The following is a 26321-nucleotide window of genomic DNA, read 5'->3' on the forward strand; positions in this document are numbered from 1 at the left end:
CCAAGACATATCCTCCCCTTCCACCCAGTCCCAGAGAAAAAAAAACCAAACCCAACAATTCAACCCATAAACTAACATAACATGTAACCGTCGCAACACAGAGCGCCCATCAACCCACCATTAACTTAAACTCTATAACAATACGAAGAGAAGTAGATTACAATACAAATCCGTAAAAAGAAAGTTATAGCATTTATACATTTTCCGGCTGTTCAAACACAGTCCACAGTCTCTCTTCCAGCTCCGCTCTTCATGTCTGTCCCAAGCCTTCTGCCTTCACGGACGCCTCAACTGCATCCGCTGTCTCAAAATAAAAGTCTTTGCCGTTATACGTTACCCTCAACCTCGCTGGGTACACCATAGCAAACCGTACCCCCTTATACAACGTCGCTGTCACTCACCCAAACGCCGCTCGTATTTTTGCCAACTCCACTGTCAAGTCCTGGTAGATTCGGACCGTAGTACCATCCCATAGTATCTCCCGCTTCTGCTTCACTCAGTTTAACACCTTCTCCTTCAAGCAAAACTTATGGAAGCAGATAATTACTGCCCTTGGCGGCTCGTTCACTTTGGGCTTCGGCCTTAATGACCGATGGGCTCGGTCTAGCTCGTACTGGGACGGGCTCTCCCCCTCCCCTATCAGTTCCGCCAACTTCTTCGTGAAGTATTGTGTTGGCCTTGGGCCCTCTGTCCCTTCGGGCAAGCCCACAATTCTCCAATTATGCCGCCTTGAGCGGTTTTCCAAGTCTTCCAGCTTTGCTCGGAGACCTCTATTAATCTCCACAGCCCTCCGCAATTCCTCTCCCATCGAAGTGACCTGGTCGCTGTGTCATGACATGACTTCCTCCACCTCTTTCATCTTCTCGCCCTGCATTCTCACCTCGGCCAATGCCTTTGCCACCGCCACCTTCAACAGGGCAATTATCGGGGCGATTGCCTCCTCCAGCAGTAACTTCAATGCGGCCGCTGTTTTCTTTTTCCAGGCCTCCAGGTGCCTCGCAAACTGTTTTTCCAGCTCCCCCGCCATCACCTCGGTCATCTTCTCCACCGTAAATAGTGCGGCCCTGCTTTGCAGTTCGGCTTCCGCCATCCTATCACCGCTTTTATTTGTCTTCTCCTTCAGCGGCGACCCCGCGTTTCCTCCTTTCTTCGACGCTGCTTTTCGCATCCTTTAGCGGCTTATTGTTTTTCACTTTCTTTCTCTTCTCCTCTCTCTCGCTCCACCCTTCTGTCCTTCATCAATGTGAATTATTCTTTTTTTTAAAGACAAAGGGGAGGAAAAAAGAAACTTCACCAAACTTCTTTAAATTTCTTAAAATCTTCCAGCTCTCTTCCTTTCCCCTCTGTACTCATCCAGAACTCCCCTGGGACCAGGTTCCAGCCTTCTTTCTTCCTCCTAGGTGGGAGCCATCCCTCGTGGGACACCCCACCTCCACGTGCCCTGGACTCGGGCCTGCCTCCTCGTAGCTCCGCCCCCGCTTCTCTGGCCCCGACGCCGCGCTGGGCCCAGGACCTCAGCTCCCGCCGCCCCAACACCCGCGCGGGGTTCTTCACCGGTTTTTAAACCGGCCCCGCTGGCTGCTCGCGACGGCCCCAAAGGCCGACGGTAGTCGGGGGGTGCATCGAAACTCGGGGATTTCCCCGAAATCGCCGCGACTCGCGGCCACCGGCGGGAGCTCTTTGCGCTGCGGCCGCCCTGCGCGCCCACGCCACCGGATGTCTCAATAACTAAAAGTTAACGTGAGCACCTCCCCAACCCCCCAGGTAAGCATATTATGCTGAGGGACCCCCAGTCTTTAGGCACCCCCTTTTCAGGACTCCCTCTTTAGGGCCCCTTCCTTCACCCACCATGCTTCATATCCCCCTTCACTCCTTCCTTTCTTAGACAGGGTCCCTCATGCCCTTCCCCTTGGCAGTGCCAACCTGGTGCCCAGTCAGTGACAACCTGGCCCCATGGTTTTTGATGAGGTGCTGATGAGTTGATGGATGTTACCAATCTGGACCTCTTTGATCTCATGTCAGGCTCCACATTTAACCAGTTCCTCCTTGTTTTCAGTCCTAAATTGTATATTGTAATAATAATATAAAAACATTTTCCTAAAACCGCAGTGTTATTGCTCAGGCTTATGATGACTTGTGCTGCGTATTCAAGAACCAGTCTGGTTCTGTGACGTCACATCTGTGGTGGGGATGACGTCCGGCAGTGGCCATGGTGTGAGTGGTCACACATTTGGCAGCTCCCGCTCGAGGCGGGTTTTTTTTGGTCCTTTTCCCCTGTTGCCAGGTGGATGTTTTGGAGGAAAAGGGTGCTGAGGTGGTGGAGGAAAGCTGTACTCCACTGGTGAGGTCAGTGGATGAATCCACAGAACAGAAGTGGGTCTAGAAGGAAGGAGCTGCAGGAGCAAGAAACCCTTCATGAGACACAGGGAAAGATGGCGGAGAGCAAGAGGTCGGCCCTATCAGCCCAATGATCAACGGAGCAGTTGGTGAACTTTCTGAACAAAATGTTCAGTCAGCAGAGGAGAGAGACAGGCAAAGGCGGTGGTCCCACAGAAAGCGGGGGTCGACCGTGGGGAGCTGAGGCTGGAGTCCCAGAGCCAGGCGAACCGAAAGGTGGAGGAGGCAGTGGGGGAGCACGAAGAGCAACTTGCCTCATTGGCGGCCGAAGTTTGGATGCTGCGGGAGACCCAGAAGCAGCTCAAGGAGAAAGTGGAGGATTTGGAGAACAGCTCTCGGAGGCAGAATCTGAGGGATAGTGGGGATGCAGGAGGGCATCGAGGGAGTGGATCATAGAATTTACAGTGCAGAAGGAGGCCATTCGGCCCATCGAGTCTGCACCGGCTCTTTGAAAGAGCACCCTACCCAAGCCCACGCCCCCACCCCATCCCCACAACCTAGCCACCCCACCCAACACTAAGGGCAATTTTCGACACTAAGGGCAATTTAGCATGGCCAATCCACCTAACCTGCACATCTTTGAACTGTGGGAGGAAACCGGAGCACCCAGAGGAAACCCACACACACACGGGGAGAACGTGCAGACTCCACACAGACAGTGACCCAAGCCGGGAATCGAACCTGGGACCCTGGAGCTGTGAAGCAATTGTGCTAACCACCATGCTACCGTGCTGCCCATACAGATGCAGATGCAGGCTCTTATGTGACCAAGATGTTGGAGAAGCTAATGGGGGAGGGGGACTTCGACTAACTGCTGGTGGTCGATTGGGCGCTATTGAAGAAGCCACAGGCGAATGAGCCGCCGAGGGCGATGGTGGTGAGGCTACGTCGGTTTTTGGACAAAGAGAAGATCTTGTGGTGGGCAGGCAGATGAGGAGATGTACCTGGGAAGGCAACGAGCTTTGGGTCTATCAGGACCTGGGCACGGAACTGGCAAAGGGGGAGCTGGATTCAACCGGGTCAAGGTGGCCCTCTTTAAGAAGGGGGTCAAGTTTGGGATGCTGTATCCGGCCCGCCTTTGGGTGACCACAATGGCCACAAATACTACTTTGGAACACCGGAGGAGGCAACGGAGTTTTTGAGAGACAATTAACTGGCAGGAGAGGGAGGACATTGAACTTTGGAGGAAGTGTGAGGTGGTGTTGGTTCTCCCTGCTCCTCTTTTTGTTGTATTGTGCTGGGCTTCTTTTGTTTTGGTGATGGCCAGGGGAGAATCTTTCTTCTCTTGGGGGCAGTTTAGCGTTTTCATGGGTTTTTTTGATGAGAGGCCGGAGGACGGTGGAGGGGTGAGTGCACCTTTTTTTTTCTTCTTCACAATGTTATTGTTGTTTGCACTATGGAAGAATGTGAGCGGGGAAGGGAATCTGTGGGGTGTAGGACCCATTCCAAACTTAAGGGAGTATTACTTGTCAGAAAATATAACCATGGTGGGGAGTGGGGGAGGGGTTGGTATGGGAGCGGATGGAGGCCGACTCTTGTCAGGACACTAGTTTAGGGGAACCGTTGACGGCAAAGGCCACGTACTCCACAAGCCCTGTGGTGGTGGCGGCTCTGAGAGTTTGCGGACAGTGGCGGCAGCACCTGAGGCTGGAGGGGGCCTCTGTTTGGGTAGTGATCTGTGGGACTCGCTGGTTTGCCCTGGGGGTGCTGTCGCAGGGGTTCAGCGGGCAGGAATCAAACACTTTGGGGACCTATTCATGGGGCAGCTTCTCAAGCCTAGAGGAACTGGAAGAGGAGTATGAGCTGTCCAGCGGGAAGGCGTTCCAATACTTACAGGTTCAGGATTATGTTGAGAAACGGGAGCCGTTCTTTCCTAGCCTGCCATACCCAGGGCTGCAGGACAAGGTGGTGTCGAATATGGAAGTTGGCAAGGATAGGGTGTCAGAGATTTATAAGGAATTGATGGATTGGGAGGGTGCCCTGATTGGAGAAGTTAAGCGGAAGTGGGAGGAAGAGCTGGGGAGGGAGATGGGGGCTGGGTTATGGGACGAGGCTCTGAGGAAATTGAACGCATCCTCTTTGTGTGCTAGGCTTAGCTTTATTCAATTCAAAGTGCTTTATAGAGTGCATATGATGGTGGCCAGAATGAGCAGGTTCTTTGAGGGAGTGGAGGACAGGTGGGGGTGGCCTGCGAACCATATTCACATATTTTGGGCCGAAACTGGAGGGATTCTGGCGGGGGTTCGCTGACATAATATCTGAGGTACTGAGGGTCAAAGTTGTCCCGAGTCCAGAGGTGCCGATTTTCAAAGTATCAGAAGGCCCGGGAGTCACGGGGGCGAGAGAAGCCGACATCCTGGCCTTTGCCTCCCTGGTAGCCCGGAGACTGATCTTGTTGGAACGGAGGGGCTCGGGGTTGCTGAAACCAGGGGTGTTGGTGAGTGTTAACGCAGAATTCCTGAAGCTGGAAAAAATTCAAGTTCGCCTTGAGAGGGTCTTGGGAGGGGAGGGGGGGGGGGGGGGGGGGGGGGGGGGTCGTCTGGGGAAGGAAGCTGTTTATTTACTTAATTTATAATTAAGGTGTCAGCGGGGAGTGGGGGGTTATAGGGGGTATAAATGGGGGAGCAGGGTGGATGGAGAACAGCAGGGAGGGTGGGGTGGTGGGGTTGTATTTGTTATGAGACTTCCTGTTTGTTCTCTTTTTCTTGGCTTTGGTTGTGTTTTATGTATATATTTATAAATGCCTTAATAACAATATATTTTTTTTAATCAATGGTGGGGATGTGGCTTCTGACCAATTCTCTTGTATAGCCTCAGCCATGGCATTGCTCATCAGCGGCTTGCATTCTGGTCCAGCCTGTGGACCACATAGAGGGTCCTCGCAGACCGCCAGTGATCAACAGGCCACACTTTGAGATTCACTGATTTACAGACTAGGCTCCTGGAGGCAGACAAATGCAGTTCCCAACCCCTCCCCAATTTGACATCAGAAAGCCTGGACTCCCTCCTACCCTGACAGGATGGTACAGCTTGTAGAAGGAGAATTCTCATCTCCAGTCTGAGAATTTTACTTTCTTGAGTGACGAGACTTGAAAAGAGCAGTGAACCGTGTTGGAATGGTTTCCCGACTTTGTCCAGCCACCAGTATAGTTTCCCCATAGCAGGACCGACTGCAGCTCAGCCACCTACTCAACACAGGCAGGCATCCAATTTCAGTAATTAAAGGCCCAATTAATTACAATTTTAGTATTTAGTATGCCAGTATTTTTCCAGCAGTGGACTGGTCCTCTATCGCATAGGGAACTTTCTGGCTGCACCAATATGGCCTCCATTTGGGCACCATTGAAGCCAGAGGCACATTGGTCCCAGAGAGGGACAACAACAGCAAAGGTTGCCTGCAATGCCTCATCATGCTGCCCGTGGAAGTGTTTTTCCTCTGTTTACCAGGCCTGCCTGCTTGGACCCCTTGAAGCCGCATCCATATTGTTGTGCCCTTGCTCCTTCATGCCTCAGTAATGGCGGGGCTGCTGAAGTCCCAGAGCTGCTGGCAGTCTGATTGGGCTGGCAGTGTGGGAGGCTGACGGGCTGCCTCTCACACTTGCTGGCAAAATCACGGCTCACACCCATGCATACCTCTGACCCAGAAAAACCCCCACAACGTGACTGATGTGCACCATTTGGAAAATTCTTGCCCAATTTTTCTGATTCCCAATATATGCAAGGCTCGAAATGCATTAACTATAGACTTGCCTTCCCATATGATTGAGATTTGACTCCAGCAAGGGGTTTGCTCTCTCTTGCTCCCTCTCGTTTCTCACCACCATTGTCCCATTCCTTCACCCGTTCTCCTCACATGTCCCTCCCCTATACTCCCATCTATCTTTCTTTTTCCTAACTCTCTCTTCCTCTCTTCTCCTCCTCATCCTTTCCTTCCCTTCTGCTGTTTGCCTTACCCCGCCCACTTCACCTGTCTTGTTCCATTCATCCTGCGACACACTAACTCTGCTTAGTTTGACTATACCACTTCATTTTGATTCACGATGTAGAACATTATAAATGATCGAAAAATGCCTAACTCTGTTGTGGTGATTTAAACCAATAGAACTACTGATGTGGTAAAATATATTCACCCCATGTTAGATTTTCTCTTGGCGAATCAATCCAAATGCAAAGTCTGTCCCCTTATCGTAAATGCTTCCTATCAACAAACTAAATCACACCAACCCAATAAAATGTCATTTTGAAATAAAGACAGTAAATGGGATTTTTTTTTTCCATCACTGATCCTACATTGAGGATGCAGTGATTTGGCAGATAAGTCCCTGTAGCTAGTTCTCATTGTCTGGTTGGGACCTGCAGCACGGATGATTTCTGATGATGCTTGCTGATGAAATGGAGCATGTTGCTGCTTGCTCACTTCCCACTAATAAAGCTGTTGTCTTTCTTTCAGCACCTCAAGTCAGGTGTTTGTTTTGACAAGTTTTACATGAACATTTTTTTAAAATCAGGAACTGGGCCACTGTGAGTTAGAAAATGGGATATCATTCTGTAAACCAAGTGTTGGAATTAGAATATTGGAGGGATGAGCTTTGATCAATTGAATAATCTTTTTGTCCTTGTTCTTATATTTTGATGCCGATACTCCAACTGAATCAGAAAGTGCTCCAATCCCACTGCTAGCATATCACTCCACAAATAGCGTTGACTAAAATGAAAATTCCAGACTTTTAAAAGCACTTTCTTTGTCTTGTCAAGTAATGACTGGATTAACACAGGTCTGTTGCAACATTAGAGCAGGTATTTGGTAATTCCCATTAAACTGGTCTGACAAGCTCTCGCCTCCTGGCAATGTACTGCACACCCTCTTGCATTGTTATCTCTTGTGTAAAATAATTCTGTTTCTGTCAAACTTTTAGATGATGCAAGTCGAGTTAAACTCTCTGTCACTGAAGATCCGTCCAGTGATTACATCAATGCTAATTTCATGCCGGTGAGTTACATCGATTGATTCTAAGTAGAACTTGTAAATCTAGTTAAACATGACTTTCGAAAGGCTGTTGGTAATTTGCGTGTAGTAAACTCAAATGTGAGAAGAGGGTAGGAATGTTACCTCCTTTTTCACTCTTGTAGTAAGGAGGGGTAGAGGAAGAAGGATTTTCAAGGTAAATACCGAAGAGTAAAAAATTATTATTCATATGAGTCCAGAATAGAAGTCCACTGGTGTATTCGGGGGCACAGTAGCACAGTGGTTAGCACTGTTGCTTCACAGCGCCCGGGACCCGGGTTTGATTCCTGCTTGGGTCACTATCTGTGAGGAGTCAGCACGTTCTCCCGTGTCTGCGTGGGTTTCCTCTGGGTGCTCCGGTTTCCTCCCACAAGTCCCAAAGACGTGCTTATTAGGTGAATTGAACATTCTGAATTCTCCCTCTGTGTAGCCAAACAGGCGCCAGAGTGTGGCAACTAGGGGATTTTTGCAGTGTTAATGTAAGCCTACTTGTGACAATAATAAAGATTATTATTCCTTCACAGAAGTTGGTAGGTTTAAAGCTGATGAGAGATAATTCCCTTTTCCCCAAAAAGATGACTTCCATGATGAGATAAACACACAAAGGGAATCAATCTTGTAGGCGACACAATAAAAGTTCCAGTAGAAATAGTGCAGATGGGATCCCAGCATTCAAATGTGGACAGACCCCTTTTCTGCAGATGGCAGATGACAGACTAATTTGCAGTGCAGATAGACAGTATAACCGGTCCTCCCAGCTTGGGGGGGGAAGGAGTGTGTCATGTCACATGACTCCACCTCTCCACTTTAGCACAAGGTGCAAAGGAGGCGCCGTAACAGGGCACATGTATACCATCAGAGCCTGTCCTTCAAGGAGCTGCCGGATCACGTGTGCTGCTGTGGATTACGCCTCACCATAGAATGGGGTCGGCAGTGTGAGCCCGCCCTTTTTGTATGCATCCCAGTGTGTGAGCCCTGACAGTTCATCATCTGCCAATCCCCCAAACCCCTCCAAGGTACATGGCTCCATGAGAACGATCTGGCAGCACACTGCAGGGATCTCCTGGGTGGACAGTGGAATGCTATCCAAATAGCAGGAGTCAGGCTTTGTCAGACAATGTGCTGCACCAGAGCTCACCTGTGTCATGGCGCACCTGGCATCGTGGGGGTATGGAGCATGACAGCCGCTCCCAGTGGCTGTAAAGGCGACGGTCACCCTGAACTTTTATGCCTCTAAATCTATGCAGGGTGCAAGACTACATCATGTTCAACCTTGATCAGGCCCACCAAGATGCTCAGGCAGGATATGACGCTGTAGCTGGCATGTCCCAGGGGATGATTGATGGCACACATGTCATCCTCTGAGCACCGTCTCAACAGGGGTGCCCTTCATTAACAGGAAGGGGTCCACTCCATTAATGTGGACCCCTTGGTGTGCGATCACCAGCTACACATCATGCATGTCTCTGCCTGATATGAGTTCATAAGATATAGGAGAAGAATTAGGCCATTCAGCCCATCGAGTCTGCTCCGCCACTCTATCATGGCTGATATGTTCCTCATCTGCTACCTACAATGCCACATACCAAGAACTGGTTTGCAAAATCAGCCAGAGCATCTCCTCCCTCGAACACATGGCCTAGGAGCAGGAGTCGGCAATTTAGCCTCCTGAGCCTAACACCCTCAATGTGATCATGGCTGGTCCCATCCTGGCCTCAAATCTACTGCCCTGCCTGTTCTCCATAACCCTTTAACCCATTACCAATTAAAAATCTAACACCTCCTTAAATTTACTCACTGTCCCTGCAACCACCGCACTCTGGGGTAACAAATTCCACAGATTCACAACCCTTTGGGAGAGGTACTTTTTCCTCAAATCTGTTTTAAATTTGCTACCTCTTATTCTAAGAATATGACCTCCTGTTTTAGAATGCCCCACAAGATGAAGCATCAGCTCCACGTCTACTTTATCCATACGTTTTAGTATCTTGTATACTTCAATTAGATCTCCCCTCATTCTTATAAACTCTAGAGAGTATAGGCCTAAACTGTTCAATCTCTACTCATACGACAAACCCCTCATCTCTGGAATCAATCTAGTGAACTTCCTCTGAACTGCCTCCAATGCCACTACATCGTTCCTCAAATAAAGGGACCAAAACTGCGCATATCACTTCAGGTGTGGTCTCACCAATGCCTTGTACAGTGGCAACAACACTTTCTTACCGTTGTACTCTATTCCTTTAGCTATAAATGCCAACATTCCATTCGCTTTATTACCTGCTGTACCTGCATGCTAGTTTTCTGTGACTCATGCACAAGGACACCCAGATCCCTCTGCATTGAAGCACCCCGAAGCCTCTCCCCGTTTAGATAATAAGTTGCCTTTCCATTCTTTCGACCAAAATGGATGACCTCACACTTATCCATGGTAAACTCCATCTGCCATATTTTGGCCCACTTTCCTAACCTATCTATATCCATTTGTAAGATTCTTATTTCCTCATTGCAACTTACTGCCGCACCTATTTTTGTGTCATCTGCAAATTTGGCTACAGAACCTTTAATCCAGCTAGCGGGCATGTCTCATATGTCCTGGCACATGCATTGGTTCATGGCGCCTTCGAGGCACTTCCTTGGGTTAGGGGTAGACTCCTGGGCAGTAAGGCTTACCAACTGAGGTCGTGGCTAATAACACTTGTAAAGAGGCCCCAGACCAAGGCAGTGAACTGTTAAATCTACACTCGTGGAGCATCATCAAGTGGTGCATCGGATTCCTGAAGATGTGCTCAGTGAGCGTGAGGATGGTGTCCAGGAGGATCTGCGTATGGAGCCAGGGCTGGCATGGCAGGCCACCCAATGTGCGTCCAGGATAGCTGCACATTGAACAACCTCGTCAACTCATGTTTTACCAACTAGGAGGATTGTTCACTGGTAGCTCCAATTAGGAGGCCTGTCCACTGGTAGTTCCAACTCGGTTGCCGAGCCACTGGTAGCTCCTACATGGAGGCCTATCCAAAGGTAGCTCCAACTAGGAGGCCTGTTCACTAGTAGCTCCGCCTGTACTGTCCTTCCACTCCTTCTCACTACCACAGCTGCCTATCCAAGGACCATACCTCCCCAACCCCCCTCCCTAACTACCTCCCCAACCCCCCTCAACTACCTCCCCAACCCCCTCCCTAACAACCTCCCCAACCCCCCTCCCCAACCCCCCTCCCCAACTACCTCCCCAACCCCACTCCCCAACTACCTCCACAACCCTTCCCCAAGTACCTCCCCATCCCCCCTCCCCAACTACCTCCAAACCCCCCTCCCCAACTACCTCCACAAACCCCCTCCCCAACTACCTCCCCAACCCCGCTCCCCAACTACCTCCCCATCCCCCCCTCCCCAACTACCTCCAAACCCCCCCTCCCCAACTACCTCCCCAACCCCACTCCCCAACTACCTCCACAACCCTTCCCCAAGTACCTCCCCATCCCCCCTCCCCAACTACCTCCAAACCCCCCTCCCCAACTACCTCCACAAACCCCCTCCCCAACTACCTCCCCAACCCCGCTCCCCAACTACCTCCCCAACCCCGCTCCCCAACTACCTCCCCATCCCCCCCTCCCCAACTACCTCCAAACCCCCCTCCCCAACTACCTCCAACTACCTCCCCGACCCCCCTCCCCAACCCCGCTCCACAACTACCTCCACAAACCCACTCCCCAACTACCTCCAACCCCCCTCCCCAACTACCTCCACAACTCCCCTCCCCAACTACCTCCAACCCCCTCCCCAACTACCTCCAACCCCACTCCCCAACTACCTCCACAGCCCCCATCCCCAACTACCTCCACAACACCCTCCCCAACAACCTCCACAACCCCCCTCCCCAACTACCTCCAACCCCCCTCCACACCCGCCTCCCCAACTACCTCCACAACCCCCCTCCCCAACTACCTCGACAACTACCTCCACACCCCTCCCCAAATACCTCCATGCACCCCCCTCCCCAACTACCACCACACACCCCCCTCCCCAACTATCTCCACAACTCCCCTCCCCAACACCCCCTCCCCAACACCCCCTCCCCAACACCCCCTCCCCAACAACCCCCTCCCCAACACCCCCTCCCAACACCCCCTCCCCAACACCCCCTCCCCAACACCCCCTCCCCAACACCCCCTCCCCAACACCCCCTCCGCAACACCCCCTCCGCAACACCCCCTCTGCAACACCCCCTCTGCAACACCCCCTCTGCAACACCCCCTCTGCAACACCCCCTCTGCAACACCCCCTCCGCAACACCCCCTCCGCAACACCCCCTCCGCAACCACCCCCTCCGCACCCCCTCCGCAACACCCCCTCCGCAACACCCCCTCCGCAACACCCCCTCCGCAACACCCCCTCCGCAACACCCCCTCCGCAACACCCCCTCCCGCAACACCCCCTCCGCAACACCCCCCTCCGCAACACCCCCTCCGCAACACCCCCTCCGCAACACCCCCTCCGCAACACCCCCTCCGCAACACCCCCTCCGCAACACCCCCTCCGCAACACCCCCTCCGCAACACCCCCTCCGCAACACCCCCTCCGCAACACCCCCTCCGCAACACCCCCTCCGCAACACCCCCTCCGCAACACCCCCTCCGCAACACCCCCTCCGCAACACCCCCTCCGCAACACCCCCTCCGCAACACCCCCTCCGCAACACCCCCTCCGCAACACCCCCTCCGCAACACCCCCTCCGCAACACCCCCTCCGCAACTCGCTCCACAACCCCGCTCCCCAACTACCTCCACACACCCCCCCTCCCCAACTACCTCCCCAACTACCTCCCCAACTACCTCCCCAACTACCTCCCCAACTACCTCCCCAACTACCTCCCCAACCCCCATCCACAACTACCTCCCCAACCCCCCTTCCCCAACTACCTCCACACACCCCCCTCCCCAACTACCTCCACACACCCCCCTCCCCAAATACCTCCACAAACCCCTCCCCAACTACCTTCAAACCCCCCTCCCCAACTACCTCGACAACTACCTCCACACCCCTCCCCAAATACCTCCATGCACCCCCTCCCCAACTACCACCCCACAACCCCCTCCCCAACTATCTCCACAACTCCCCTCCCCAGCACCCTCCCCAATACCCTCGCCAACACCCTCTCCAACCCCCCCTCCTCAACTACCTCCACAACCCCCCTCCCCAACTACCTCCACAATCCCCCTCCCCAACTACCTCGACAACTACCTCCACACCCCTCCCCAAATACCTCCATGCACCCCCTCCCCAACTACCACCCCACAACCCCCTCCCCAACTATCTCCACAACTCCCCTCCCCAACACCCTCGCCAACACCCTCTCCAACCCCCCCTCCTCAACTACCTCCACAACCCCCCCTCCCCAACTACCTCCACAATCCCCCTCCCCAACTACCTCCACAATCCCCCTCCCCAACTACCTCCACAACCCCCCTCTTCAACTACCTCCACAACCCCCCTCCCCAACTACCTCCACAACCCCCCTCCCCAACTACCTCCCCAACCCCCCCTCCTCAACTACCTCCACAACCCCCCTCCCCAACTACCTCCACACACCCCCTCCCACCATTCTCCCTCCCCACCTGACCACTAAGTAACACCCATCCCCAGCCCATCCTTCACACCCGTCACACAGAGGTTCGAGGCAGTTTGGACTGCTGGTATAAAAGTGTTTAATGGTGACTATGTACATTGGTGTTCCCCAACCCCTGACTGTCATCTATCTACTACACCTGTGCCAACCTAAGATGGGCCCGGCCAACTTCCAGGTGTCAACACTGACGACATGTCAGCTTGTTCTGTGTGCTGCCCATGAGATGTGGCAGTGTCAAGTGGGGAGCTTTAGAAGGGCTGTCATGTTCCAGCACCTGCCCTGCGGGAGGCACCGGCGTGGGTCCCATCACTTCCTCCTCCCTTGGGGTGCTCTCTGTCCCTTGGGCTACTGCATAGGATGGAGCTAAGGCCAGAGAGACCTCCGACTGTAACCTGGCACTTCCGGTCCAAGAGGCTGCCCTCATCTGAGCCATGGTCTCGATACCCTTAGCCATGGCGCACTGAGACATACTGCCTCGTTCATGTCCCTCTGTTACTGGTCAAAGTCAGTCAATGCCTGGTCAATGCTCTCTATGCCCCCAGCCATAACCCTTTGTGAATGGGCCAAACTCTGGAGCGCTGCAGCAATGTCCATCTGTGCCCGGAACTTTCCGCCTGTGACAGGGCTGTCCTGTCCTGAGCCTCAGCCATGGACAACACCGTGTTGGTCTGGGTGCCACGCATTGTCAGCATCACCTCCTGCATCTGAAGGTGACTGGACTCCTCCAGCTGGATTTGCCGGTGCTGGAAAGTTGCTGACAACCCCTGCTGTAATTTCTGGCTGTGCGGCTGCATCTGCACCAGTGATGGGATCATATTTTCTAGAAGCACGACAACTATAAGGATAACAGATGTTCGCTGAAATCAAGCAGCCCTCTGGCCATCTGCTCCAGTGGGAGTCCTTGCCTCCAGCTGTTGTGCTGCAGCATGTGTGTGGTGCTCACCAGAGAGTGACCCAGGAGCCTGATCACTAACATTACCCACCGAGGTGAAAGTCTCTGCGGTGGTGCATGGTGCAGGTGAAAGCGACGTCGAAAAGTCAGTGTCTTCCCCCGGAGTGGTGCTCATGGGTGTGCTGAGGATCTCACTGGGAAGCAGCCACCCCGAATTCCCGGACTCATCTGATGGTGAACCTGCGAGACAAATACATGGGAAGAGACCTTGGGAAGGACTGGCCTGTGTGAGAGGGAGGACTCACCTGTTATAGGGACAACTGTGTCTCATTGGGTTGTCACTTGTTTGCTGCATTGCACCTCCATCACTGCCACTGCCCTCTCCTTGACCTCTCTTGGGGGTTGCATAACCCTCTCCTCAGAGAGGGGGCTGGACCTGGATGTCTGTGACTCCCTCTCCCCTCTACTGGCGCCTGTGCCTTTTATGGGTCACCTTATCCTCTGGGACACTGAAAGCCCATAGTGAGATGGGGGGTCTGTAGCTGGTGGCATGAGTGTGCAAGGCTCCTGGCCAAAGAGGGACGTACATGAGGTGGGAGTTTGGGGGAGGGTGGAGTGTAAGGGTGTTGTTGGCCTCTCGGGGATAGGGAGGTGTGATGTGAGGAGTGAAGGATGGAAGTGATGCCAGGGGCACAAAGGTGGTGACTCTCCTGAGCTGCTCTAATGAAGTCATTCTTCTTGCAGTTGCATGCTGGTCCTCCTAATGAGGCTGGCAGCACTGATTGCCTCTGCCACCTCTCCCAGGTGCTATTGAGTAGGGCTTCAGTCTCCGCCCCACCCTGGGGAAGAGGATGGTCTCTCCTCTCCTCAATGGCATTCCGTATTCGCACAATTGTGGACTCCGGGAATGGGGTAACAGGTTACCATGCTGCCATCTTCTTGGCTGGAATGAGAATGTATGGTGACTGGAGCGTTTATCAGCAGCTCCAGCTTTTCCAGCACTTTAGCACAAATCCCGGCACCAACAAATCAGATGCCAGCGCGGACGGGAGTCGCAAGTGTTTCATGTGGGCAGCATGCTGACTCATTTGCATCTCCTGAATCTCATCCAAACGGTGCTCCTAGTGGGAGCACGAGTTGGGCGCGATTCACAACCAGCGGGAGAACATAGGGCAGAATTCTCCGTTGCCCAACGCCGATATCGTAATCGGCGATCGGGTGGAGAATACCTTTTGATGGCAAAATTGGGGGCGGCGCCTGTTTTCGGATGCTCCAATCCCTCCAAAACGGCACCATAGGTGAGTAGGCCGCACGCCGTTGGGACGACCTCAGGACGTCATCTCCAGCCTCTCCCCTGATGCTCCACCCCCGAAGGGGCGACTTCCCATCCGCATGGGACACGTGTACTCTGGGGTTTCCGTCAACCTCGCATGGCGGCTGCGGACGGTGTCCAGCACTGCCACAGTCGGGGGGAAGGGAGCCGTTCCGCTGGCCGGGGGGGCTTCGGCATGGGCTGGGGGGACAGCTCCAGGGGTGGTCCAGGGATGGTGAGGCAGGTAACGGGGGACACAGTCTGGCAAGTCGGGTCCGCATGCAGCCAGTGCCATGTTGTACGGCGCGACCGTTGCAGGTCGTCACAGTGCGCATGCACGGCCACAGACCCGGCAATTCTCTGGCTGTTTATGTCTGCAATGCCGGAGGTTTTACGTAGTGTGGCTGTTAGCCCCCCACCGGGCGGAGCATCGGTGCGGAGGCGGTGCCGACTTCTTCATCGTAAAATTAGACACTTCCTCCGGACTGTGGTGATATGATCTGCATACTTGTCTGCCATTGGGCCAGAACGTCGGCTTACCATTGGCCCTGGTCGGTCATGTGCCTCTCGACCGAGTGGCCGAGAGGCTGAGTTAACCACGCCTCTATTAACGAGGTATAAATGGTCAGACGCCTGACGCTCGTGCCTTTCCATAGTAGACGATCGCAGAGCTGTGTTCTAGTCAATTAAAGCCAGGCTTTGGTAAATCACTCGCCTCGCGTACAATTGATGGTACATCACGGACCTAGCCTGAAAATCGGAGAATCCAGCACGTAGTCTCCCAAACGCCGAATTCTGCCCATAGTGTGAAGTCTTAGCATGGTAACACAGTGGTTAGCACAGTTGCTTCACATCTCCAGAATGCCAGGTTCAATTTCCGGCTTGGGTCACTGCCTGTGCGGAGTCTACATGTCCTCCCCGTTTGCCACCCTCCTTCTCAATTTTGTTACAATTTTACGGTGCCATTAGCTGTTTGTATGATTGATTTTGACACTCCTGCAGTAAGTTATAAGTGACACTGGATGCCACTGCAGCATCTACGTTGACTGATCAATCAGTCAGCATCAGCAGCACTTCCCTTCCCTGTATCTTCACAATCATCGTTCTGAACAGCGATTGTGCTATTTGAACTTATTCTCCAGCATCACTTAACTTGGTGTTCTGTTTCTTTCCAGGGCTATAACTTAAATAAAGAATTCATTGCTGCACAGGGACCACTGTTGAATACGGTCAGCGATTTCTGGAGAATGATTTGGGAACATAATGTGCCAGCTATCATCATGCTCACAAAATGTGTAGAGCAAGGGCGAGTATGTGGATGATTCTTATGCTTACTAATTTTTAAAAGGTTTAATAATATGTTGTAAATAACTAGATTCCAGTATTTTCGCCAGCCAGCAGCTGAACATACCTATTTATGGCAAGTCCCACATTCTTGACGTACCTGCCAGATAAATAAGACTATTCATTTTTGATTCTCTGGATGGCACATGTCGTGGATGTTGCATTTGGATTGAACTTTGCTGTTGGTCTTTTTTTGGGCCTTGTGATTTTTAGTTTAGATTGCCATTGCTTCAGACATGCAAACGCATTTCATTTGCAGTCATTTTTATCTTCTCCAACCAGGCAGTGGAACAAGTCACCTATCAGTTGTAGCATTTAGTCCGTTATCATCTAGGTAATGACAGTGATAATTACCCCCTCAGTATATCACAAGAAGATTATGCTGGCAAGAATAGGGCCCATAGGACATGGTGTTCTCCAATAAGCTCCTCTCCATCAGAAGTCGGCAGTGCAGTATGGTACGCTAGGTGCCCCTTACACTACCCCCACCAGAAAACTAAATGTGAGGTCCCAATAAGGAAGGGAGTTCCAAGGGGGACTGTGAAAAACTAACACAAGTCTCACAGGCACAGAACAGACTGAGCTGGTGAAGTGAGAATGGCAGTGGATCAACAGCACGGTAACACAGTGGTTAGCACAGTTGCTTCACAGCTCCAGGGTCCGAGGTCCGATTCCTGGCTGGGTCACTGTCTGTGCGGAGTCTGCACTTTTTTCCCATGTCGTGTGGGTTTCCTCCGGGTGCTCCGGTTTCCTCCCACAGTCCAAAGATGTGCAAGTTAGGTGGATTGGCCATGCTAAACTACCCTTAGTGTCCAAAAAAGGTTAGGTGGGGTTAGGGTAGAGTGGTGGCCTTAAGTGGGGTACTCTTTCCTAGGGCCAGTGCAGACTCGATGGACCAAATGGCCTCCTTCTGCTCTGTAAATTCTATGATTCTATAAGCCTTCTACGAGCCGGCCTGTGGATCTAGAAAATACGGTAAGACTGAGAAGAATGACATCATTTGCAAAGTTTGTGTGGAACAATAGGATGAGGATAACTTGTCGCTAAGGAGCTAGCCTGTTCAACTCGATAAGAGAAAATTATTATTGTGCAGCAGTCAGGATATCCTAATGGGAAGTTTCATTGAGCTTTGGGGTGAAAGGTTAACGGATGTTAAGGATTTCCTGAATAGTCGTTTTAATTAGTTCACCCTTTAATGATCTGTTACTTTTTACTTGCCAAAACTATTGGATATCCTGTCAAATCATGAGGTGAATAATCAGACACCAATCATGAACATCAGAGAAAAGACGATCACAACCCCATTTGAACACATAGAAGATATGTTTGTATTTAAAAGTGAGAAGCATCAAAGTAGATGGTATTTTCAAACCTATGATGCCCCGAATGAGACAAATTTTCTACATCAAAAAATCTAACTCGGTTCTATGTTGCACCTGTTACTGCTCTGTTAAGCTATAACGATGAAGCTTGTGTTAGTTGATTACGTCTGCACCACTTGTGAAGCCTTTGCTCTGATACTGAATGAGAACTTTATATTAATCATGGAGTACAGGAAATCATCAAACTGTTCCCTCTGATTTACGTAGAAACATACAAAGAAAATAGAACAGGAGGAAACCATTCGGCCCTTCGAACCTGCTCTACCATTAGTTCTGATCATGATTGATCACCAAGTTCAGTACCTTGATCCTGCCTTCCCCACATATTCCTTGATCCCTTTACCCCCAAGAGCTATATATAATTCCTTCTTGTAATTTTGGTCTCAACTACTTTTGTGATAGTGAATTCCACAGATTCACCACTCCCTGGATGAAGAAATTTCCCCTCACCTCAGTCTTAAAAGGTTTAACCCTTATCCTCAAACTATGACCCCCTAGTCCTGGACTCCCCCACATTCGGAAACCTTCTTTCCAAAGCTACCCTGTCTAAACCTCTTAGAATTTTATAAGTTTATATGAGATGCCTTCACATTCTCCTAAACTCCAATGAATATCATCCTAACTGATGTAGTCTCTGATGACAGTCCTGCCAACCCAGGAATCAGCCTGGTAAACCTTCGCTGCACTCCCTCCATAGCAAGAACATCCTTCCTTAGACAGGGACACCAAATCTGCACACAATATTCCACGTGTAGCCTCACCAATGCCCTATACAATTGCAGTAAAACATCTCCATTCATATACTCAAATATTCTCTCGCTATGAAGGTCACCATACCATTTGCCTTCTTTACTGCCTGCTGTGCGTACGCACTTACTTTCAGCGACTGATTCACGAGGACTCGAGGTCTCTCAATTTTAACACATTCAAATTATAATCTGCCTTCCTATTTTTGCCACTAAAGTGGATAGCCTCACATTTATCCACATTATACTGCATCTACCACGCCCATTCTCTCAGCCTGTTCAAATCCTGCTGAAGCATGTCTGCATCCTCCTCACAGCTCATCCTCCCATCCAACTTTGTATCATCTGCAAATTTGGAGATAATAGTTCCCTTGTCTAAATCGTTAATACATAATGTGAAAAGTTGGGGTCCTAGCACAGAACCCTGTTACCCCACTATTCAAAGCCTGCCAATCGGAAAGAGATCCATTTATTCCAATGTTTTGTTTTCTGTCTGCTAACCATGTCAAGACACTACCCGCAATCCCATGCGTGAGTAATCTGCTATGTGAGACCTTGTCGAAAGCCTTCTGAAAGTCTATATAAACCACATTCACTGGTTCTCCCTGGTCAATTCTGCTGGTTACATCTTTAAAGAGTTCTGGTATTCCCTTTCGTAAATCCATGACTTGTGCGATTATGCCTCTGCTTTCCAAATGCTGCATATGAAATATTTGTAATGGACTCGAGCAATTTCCCTACTACCGATGTTGGGTTCGCTGATCTATAGTCCCTTGTTTTCTCTCTACCTCCCTTTTTGAGTAGCAGGATTATATTAGCTACCCTACAATCTGTAGGAACCATTCCAGAGTTCAAAGAATTTTGGGGATGTTGGAGAGTTATGAGACATTTGTATGATTGATGCCTTAAATGTAGAATCAACATAACTGTGCATTTATTTTGCACTGAAATTATTTTTAAAAATAAATTTAGAGTACCCAATTATTTTTTCCAATTAAGGGCCAATTTAGCAGGGCCAATCCACCTACCCTGCACATTTTTGGGTTGTGGGGGTGAGACCTACGGAGACACTGGGAGAATGAGCAAACTCCACACGGACAGTGACCCAGAGCTGGGTCAAACCGGGGTCTCAGTGCCTTGAGGCAGAAGTGCTAACCACTGTGCCACCGTGCCGCCCTTGCACTGAAATTCTTGATGTTTATTAGAAATTAGGGACATCACAGCCTTATTACTAAACTGCACATGACTTTTATGTAGCGACTCTGTAATCAGGAATGGGCTTTATTTAATCTATATACAGCTAAATCACTATTATTGTATACAAAGTGAACAATAACTTGTCTCTACAAATTCACATTCTACTCCCTGGGTGGCATGGCATGGTGGCACAGTGGTTAGCAATGCTGCTTGTCATGTGAGAGTACCTTTAAGAAATAGGTGTTTATAAATGGGTGTGTATATAAATATCTGTAGTGAGAGTACCTTTAAGAAATGGGTGTTCACTACTGCAATGATGTCAGAGTGGGTGGAGCTGGGCTGTCTGTCAGCTTTTTACTTTCGTTTTTGAACAGGCTACAGGGTGTGTTTTAGTTTTGTTTTAAGTGTTGGAGCTGCAGGCACAGCCAGAAGTTGTATGAATCTCTCTCTGTAATATAAAGACTGTAAATCGATCCACGTGATTTAAAACTAATAACAGTAGTGACTTTAACCCGATGTCCTTCTGGTAAAAGGTGTTTTAAATCGTATGGATATTAAAAGGACAGCTTACGGATTACTTAGTGTTGTATTTTTTGGGGGTTGTATTTGAATTAATGGTTGCTAAGATGTTCACTGTATGTTTTAAAAAGGTTAACTTGAGTTCATAGAATAAACATTGTTTTGCTTTAAAAAATGCTTTTCCATTTCTGCTGTACCACACCTGTATGGGCTGTGTGCTCCCCATAACACAATCTATTAAAAGTTGTGGGTCAGGTGAACTCCATGATACACTTTGGGGTTCTCTAAACCCTGCCCATGCTTCACAGCGCCGAGGACCCAGGTTCGATCCCGGCCCTGTGTCACTGTCCATGTGGAGTGTGCACATTCTCCCTGTGTCTGCGTGGGTTTCACCCCCACAACCCAAAAAGGTGCACAGCGTAGGTGGATTGGCCATACTAAATTGCCCCTTAATTGGAAAAAAAAAAAGAATTGGGTACTCTAAATTTAATTTTTTAAGGAAAAAAAAATTCTACTCCCTGAACATGATCAAACAAACAAAGTTCATTAGAATAGTATGAAATTCTCAGTTAAATTTTATTTTATTTATTTTTTATTTCTTGTGCCACATGCTAGGCAAAATGTGAGCAGTATTGGCCAACTGAACGTCCTCACATCTATGAAGACAAAACTGTTACCATGACGTCAGAACTAGTTCTCCAAGACTGGACTATCAGGGACTTTACAATAGTAAAGGTGAGTTATCTATATTTTCAAGAGAACACGAAGTAAATGCGGGTGGAAGAGATAATTAATTGACAACATTTTATATTCTGAGAACAGGCAATAGGGTGCATAATGGATCCAAGAGAGAGTCCTGTAAACTACAACTGCTGCCATCGAGCAACACTTATGAATACAACAAAATATAGATAGATTGGAGAGTTGGGCAGAGAAATGGCAGATGGAGTTCAATCCAGGCAAATGCGAGGTGATGCATTTTGGAAGATCAAATTCAAGAGCGGACTATATCGTCAATGGAAGGGTCCCGGGGAAAATTGATGTACAGAGAGATCTGGGAGTTCAGGTCCATTGTACCCTGAAGGTGGCAACGCAGGTTGATAGAGTGGTCAAGAAGGCATAGAGCATGCTTGCCTTCATCTGCGTGCAGTTCTGGTTGCCACATTACCAGAAGGATGTGGATGCTTTGGAGAGGGTGCAGAGGAGGTTCACCAGGATGTTGTCTGGTATGGAGGGTGCTAGCTATGAAGAAAGGTTGAGTAGATTAGGATTGTTTTCGTTGGAAAGACGGAGGTTGAGGGGGGACCAGATTGAGGTATGCAAAATTATGAGAGGTATGGACAGGGTGGATAGCAACAAGCTTTTTCCAAGAGTGGGGCTGTCCGTTACAAGGGGTCACAATTTCAAGGTGAGAGGGGGAAAGTTTAAGGGAGATGTGCGTGGAAAGTTTTTTACGCAGAGGGTGGTGGGTGCCTGGAACGCTTTACCAGCGGAGGTGGTAGAGGCGGGCACGATAGCATCATTTAAGAGGCATCTAGACAGGCATATGAACGGGCGGCAACAGAGGGAAGTAGACCTTGGAAAATAGGAGACAGGTTTAGATAAAGGATCTGGATCGGCGCAGGCTGGGAGGGCCGAATGGCCTGTTCCTGTGCTGTAATTTTCTTTTTTCCTTGTTCTTTGTTCTCTTTGTTCTTTGTATAACAAAATCATATGATTCAGATCCCTATCATAATTAAAAAGACCAAAAATATGTTTTCATTTTTTTCACAAAGTATTGGGAAACCACACTTTCAACCCTATCGGCAGTCACCACATCTATAATGCTGCTTGGACAACCCCTCCCCTTGGTAGCTTTCTCTGTGTGCCTGATCATTATAATGGACCTGGCGTTGCCTTGGTGCTGATAATGTTCAACAACATAGTCACCGAGGTTGATTTTCATTGAATCGGTTGCATCGGTGCAGCACGGTAGCATTGTGGATAGCACAATGGCTTCACAGCTCCAGGGTCCCAGGTTCGATTCCGGCTTGGGTCACTGTCTGTGCGGAGTCTGCACATCCTCCTCGTGTGTGCGTGGGTTTCCTCCGGGTGCTCCGGTTTCCTCCCACAGTCCAAAGATGTGCAGGGTAGGTGGATTGGTCATGATAAATTGCCCATAGTGCCCAAAATTGCCCTTAGTGTTGGGTGGGGTTACTGGGTTATGGGGATAGGGTGGAGGTGTTGACCTTGGGTACGGTTCTCTTTCCAAGAGCTGGTGCAAACTCGATGGGCCGAATGGCCTCCTTCTGCACTGTAAATCTTATGATAAAATCACCACACTCAACCAGATTATTTGCCTGTATAGATCCTCTGACAATGCCACCTGTTTCCTCTTTTCCTACAGGAAAAATCCAAAGAAAAACGAGCCCTGCGGCATTTCCACTTTACAGGCTGGCCTGACCATGGAGTCCCTAGCACCACTGAGGTCCTCATTGACTTCAGGAACTTAGTGCGGCAGTACATCAATCAGTACCCAAAGAGTGGACCTTCTGTGGTGCACTGCAGGTAATGAGACCATCACTTTAAATTTTTGAATATTGTACATTCAGTGTTGGATATTGTGTATTGTAGCTTTGCACTGAGGCATTTTATGAAGTAAATGGAACTAGAGACTGATTTTAATGGTCCCCGCTGATGGGTTTGCAGGGAGTGGGGTGGGGCTGTAAACATTCTGTAGGTTGAACTATCCTCCTTGTCGCTTCGCACCCTGTCCACAATTTTAAAGTTAGGGGAGGGTGTGTGGGAGAAGACCTCAGATGGCTGCCCACCCTCGCCCCAATTAAGGCACTTAAGGGCTCCCAATTAATGGTCACTTAAAGGCTCCTACCTGACCAACTGTGGTTTTGAGGCTAGTGGGCTGAGGTCAAGGTCAGGGATGCTTGGCGAGTTATCCTGTCCAGGCAGGAAAGTTGGTTAGGATGAGCACTGCACAGATGTTATATTGGTAGAATAGCCTGAGAGAAAGGAGCAGGTGAGCCATAAAAATGGCGTAACAGCATTCCTACCTTTTCTACATTTCAACACTGCTGATTTTGCTGTCACATGATGCTCCCAAGGAAATCTGCTGAAAAGCTACTAGGGCTCTCATAATTAGGTTTTAAACAAAAATTCTTCATTAGGTGTAGCCAAATGGAGTTTTGAGTACTCCTCCAGGCTCCCTAAGGAATGCTCAGATCTCTTGGGGCCCCACCCCTAGCTGCAAAACATTACAATATCCTATCTCCTGGACTTTGCTTTCTGCTGGCAACCTCCTCCATGCTGAATGGGGAACGGTGGTCATAGAGTCATCAGGTTTTTACGGCACTAAAAGAGGTCCTTAGGCCCATCATATCTGCGCCGGCCATCAAGCACCTAACTACACTAATCCCATTTTCCAGCACTTGGTCCATAGCCTTATATGCTCAGGCATTTCATGTGCTCATCTAAATGCTTCGCTGATGTGAGGGTTCCCACCTCTACCACCCTTTCAGGCAGTGAGTTTCAGATTCCCTGAGGAACTTATCTTGAGATAAGATATCACACCAAGGTTGTGAGTAGTCTGTATCCAACACGGACAGTTTTCAGGGAAGGGAATTGAAGCACAGATGTTTTTGTTATTCCTTTCACGTGATGCAGGCATCTCCGGCAATGCCACTATTTTGTGTCCATCCCAAATTCCCCTTGAAAAGATGGTGATGGGTCAACTTCTTGCAGTCCACCTGGTCCGAGTACACCCACAGTGCTGTAGTAGGGACCAAAGACAATGACTTTGGTCTTCCCAATATCTAGTTGGAGGGAATTTATGCTCTGCCAAGCACTCTTGATAATAAGGGTTGAGCAAGGTGGTACGATTGGTGAGCGGGAGCTGGATGCTGTCAGCGTACATGTGGAAACTAATGCTTAGATAACATCACTGAGGGGCAGCATGTAGGTGAGAAATAGGACGGGCCAAGGCTAGATCTTTGGGGGGGCACCAGAGGTAACAGTGTGGGAGTGTGAAGAGAAACTATTGTTGGTGACATTCTGTCTGTAACTGGATGGATAAGAATGGAATGTGGCAAATTGAGTGCCTTCTGACTGGACAGGCTCTGAAGGATAATAGTATCACCGACCATGTCAGAGGCTGCAAACAAGTCAAGCAAAAAATCCGCTGGGTGTCTACTAAAGATTCCCATCCACTCCCACCGGGTTTCTGCTGCAAGGTGCAATTGGTCCAAGAGACAGATAAACAGACATGGACAAGAAAATGAGGGAGAGATTTAGCAGGGAGGAATTTTCCCAGCACCTTGGAAGTGGGTTTGTTTTGCTGCAGGAGCTGACCAAAGGAGTGAGTTGAGGCAGCTTCAGATTGCGAGTGGTAACCTATCTGGCAGTGGTGGGAAGCCCATTAAGGTAGGTCAGGAAATAATGGAGATATTCATCGGCTTTTCCAATCTTCCCCAAGGCAACTGGGATCTGAAAAGCTAACAAAACTCAGCAGCTCACAGGAGGAAAGTATGTGACATTTAAAAGTAATCTGACTTTTACTTGGTGAAGTTGCAAAAGCAATGATTATCCCCAGGCATGGGCCTGGCATAGCAGCAGTCTTTCATGGAATGTCCTTTTTCTTGCATTGCTCCCTCTTGTGTTCCATTCACTGTCACTGCACTCACAGCCACAATGATGGCTGCTGGACTCCTTCACATTTCAGTCACTAAATTACCTCCCCTTGCCCACCACCCCGCCTCCTGAGCCTGCTCTTAAGTCCCTAAGAGTGATACTGGAGGCAGGTTCTTAATTAGCTGCCTCCATTAAGCTCATCCCTGAACTCCTGCTGCTACAGTAGACGGGGTCGGGCCTGAAAGTGGTCCCGAAGTCCATAGGTTTTCAGAGTCCAAAGAGTCAGTCCTTACACTCACAGCTGGACCTGAGATGATGAGAGAACAAGATGCACGGACAAACTGAGATACTGGGAAGGACAAGGGCAGCAGGTGCATGGGAACACCACCACCTGCAAAATTCCCTCCAAAATAGATTTGTTCAGATCATAATGGCTTTTTCCTGGTTGCTCAGCAGTTCAGTTACATGTACAGTTAGAATAAAAAGAGTTTCTTACTTTTCCCCTTTCCATGGTTTTATATCTATCAAGGTGAGACTGCTAGTTCAGGGAACGGAAATCCCTCCCATTCCTCAGTGACAGCATCAAGTAGTCTCAATTTAATCCGGCACAGCAAGATACAGAGCAATATTCCCTCTTCACCCACAAATGCAGTTTGTACTGCATAATGTTTTTCATTCGGTCATGGGATGGGGGCACCATTGGCTAAGCTGGCACACATGGACCTATCTCTAATTTCCCTTCAGAAGGTGATGTGCTGCCTACTTGAACCACTGCAATTCATGCGTTTTGGGAACACCCCATAGTGCTGTTAGAAAGCAAGTTCTAGGATTTTGACCCAACAACAGCGAAGGAATGGCGATTATATTTCCAAGTCTGGTTGGTGTGTGGCTTGGAGGGAATTCTGCAGGTGGTGGTGTTCCCATGCACCTGCTGCCCTTGTCCTTCTAGGGGGTAGAGGCCGTTGCTTTGTAACATGCTGTCGAAGGAGCTTTTGTGAGGTCCTGCAGTGCAACTTGTAGATTGTACACTCTGCTGCTACTGTGCATTGGTGATACAGAGAATTAATCTTTATAGTCTTAGCTGTTGTGTCAGTCAAGCAGGCTACCTTGTCCTGGATGGTATTGAGCTTCTTGAGTGTTTTTGGAGCTGCACTCATCCGGAGAAGTGAAGAGTATTCCATCACACTCCTGACTTGAGCCTTGTAGGTGATGGGCAGGCTTTGAAGAGTCAGGAACTGAGTTACACTCTGCAGAATACCCTGCCTTTAACCTACACTTGTA

General features: G+C 49.7%; 1 protein-coding gene across 1 annotated transcript in view; it reads left to right on the forward strand.

The window, feature by feature from the left end:
• LOC119970936 (receptor-type tyrosine-protein phosphatase beta-like) overlaps positions 1 to 26321 on the forward strand; it is a 244018-nt gene that overhangs the window by 207940 nt on the left and 9757 nt on the right. Inside the window, exons 39-42 of the mRNA XM_038806046.1 lie at positions 7314 to 7387; positions 16408 to 16542; positions 21036 to 21155; positions 22807 to 22967. Of these exons, the coding sequence (XP_038661974.1) occupies positions 7314 to 7387; positions 16408 to 16542; positions 21036 to 21155; positions 22807 to 22967 (490 nt within the window). The remainder of the gene's footprint in view (positions 1 to 7313; positions 7388 to 16407; positions 16543 to 21035; positions 21156 to 22806; positions 22968 to 26321) is intronic.

Source organism: Scyliorhinus canicula, chromosome 9 (genome assembly GCF_902713615.1).
Source record: "Scyliorhinus canicula chromosome 9, sScyCan1.1, whole genome shotgun sequence".
In the NCBI taxonomy this organism is placed as follows: Eukaryota; Metazoa; Chordata; class Chondrichthyes; order Carcharhiniformes; family Scyliorhinidae; genus Scyliorhinus; species Scyliorhinus canicula.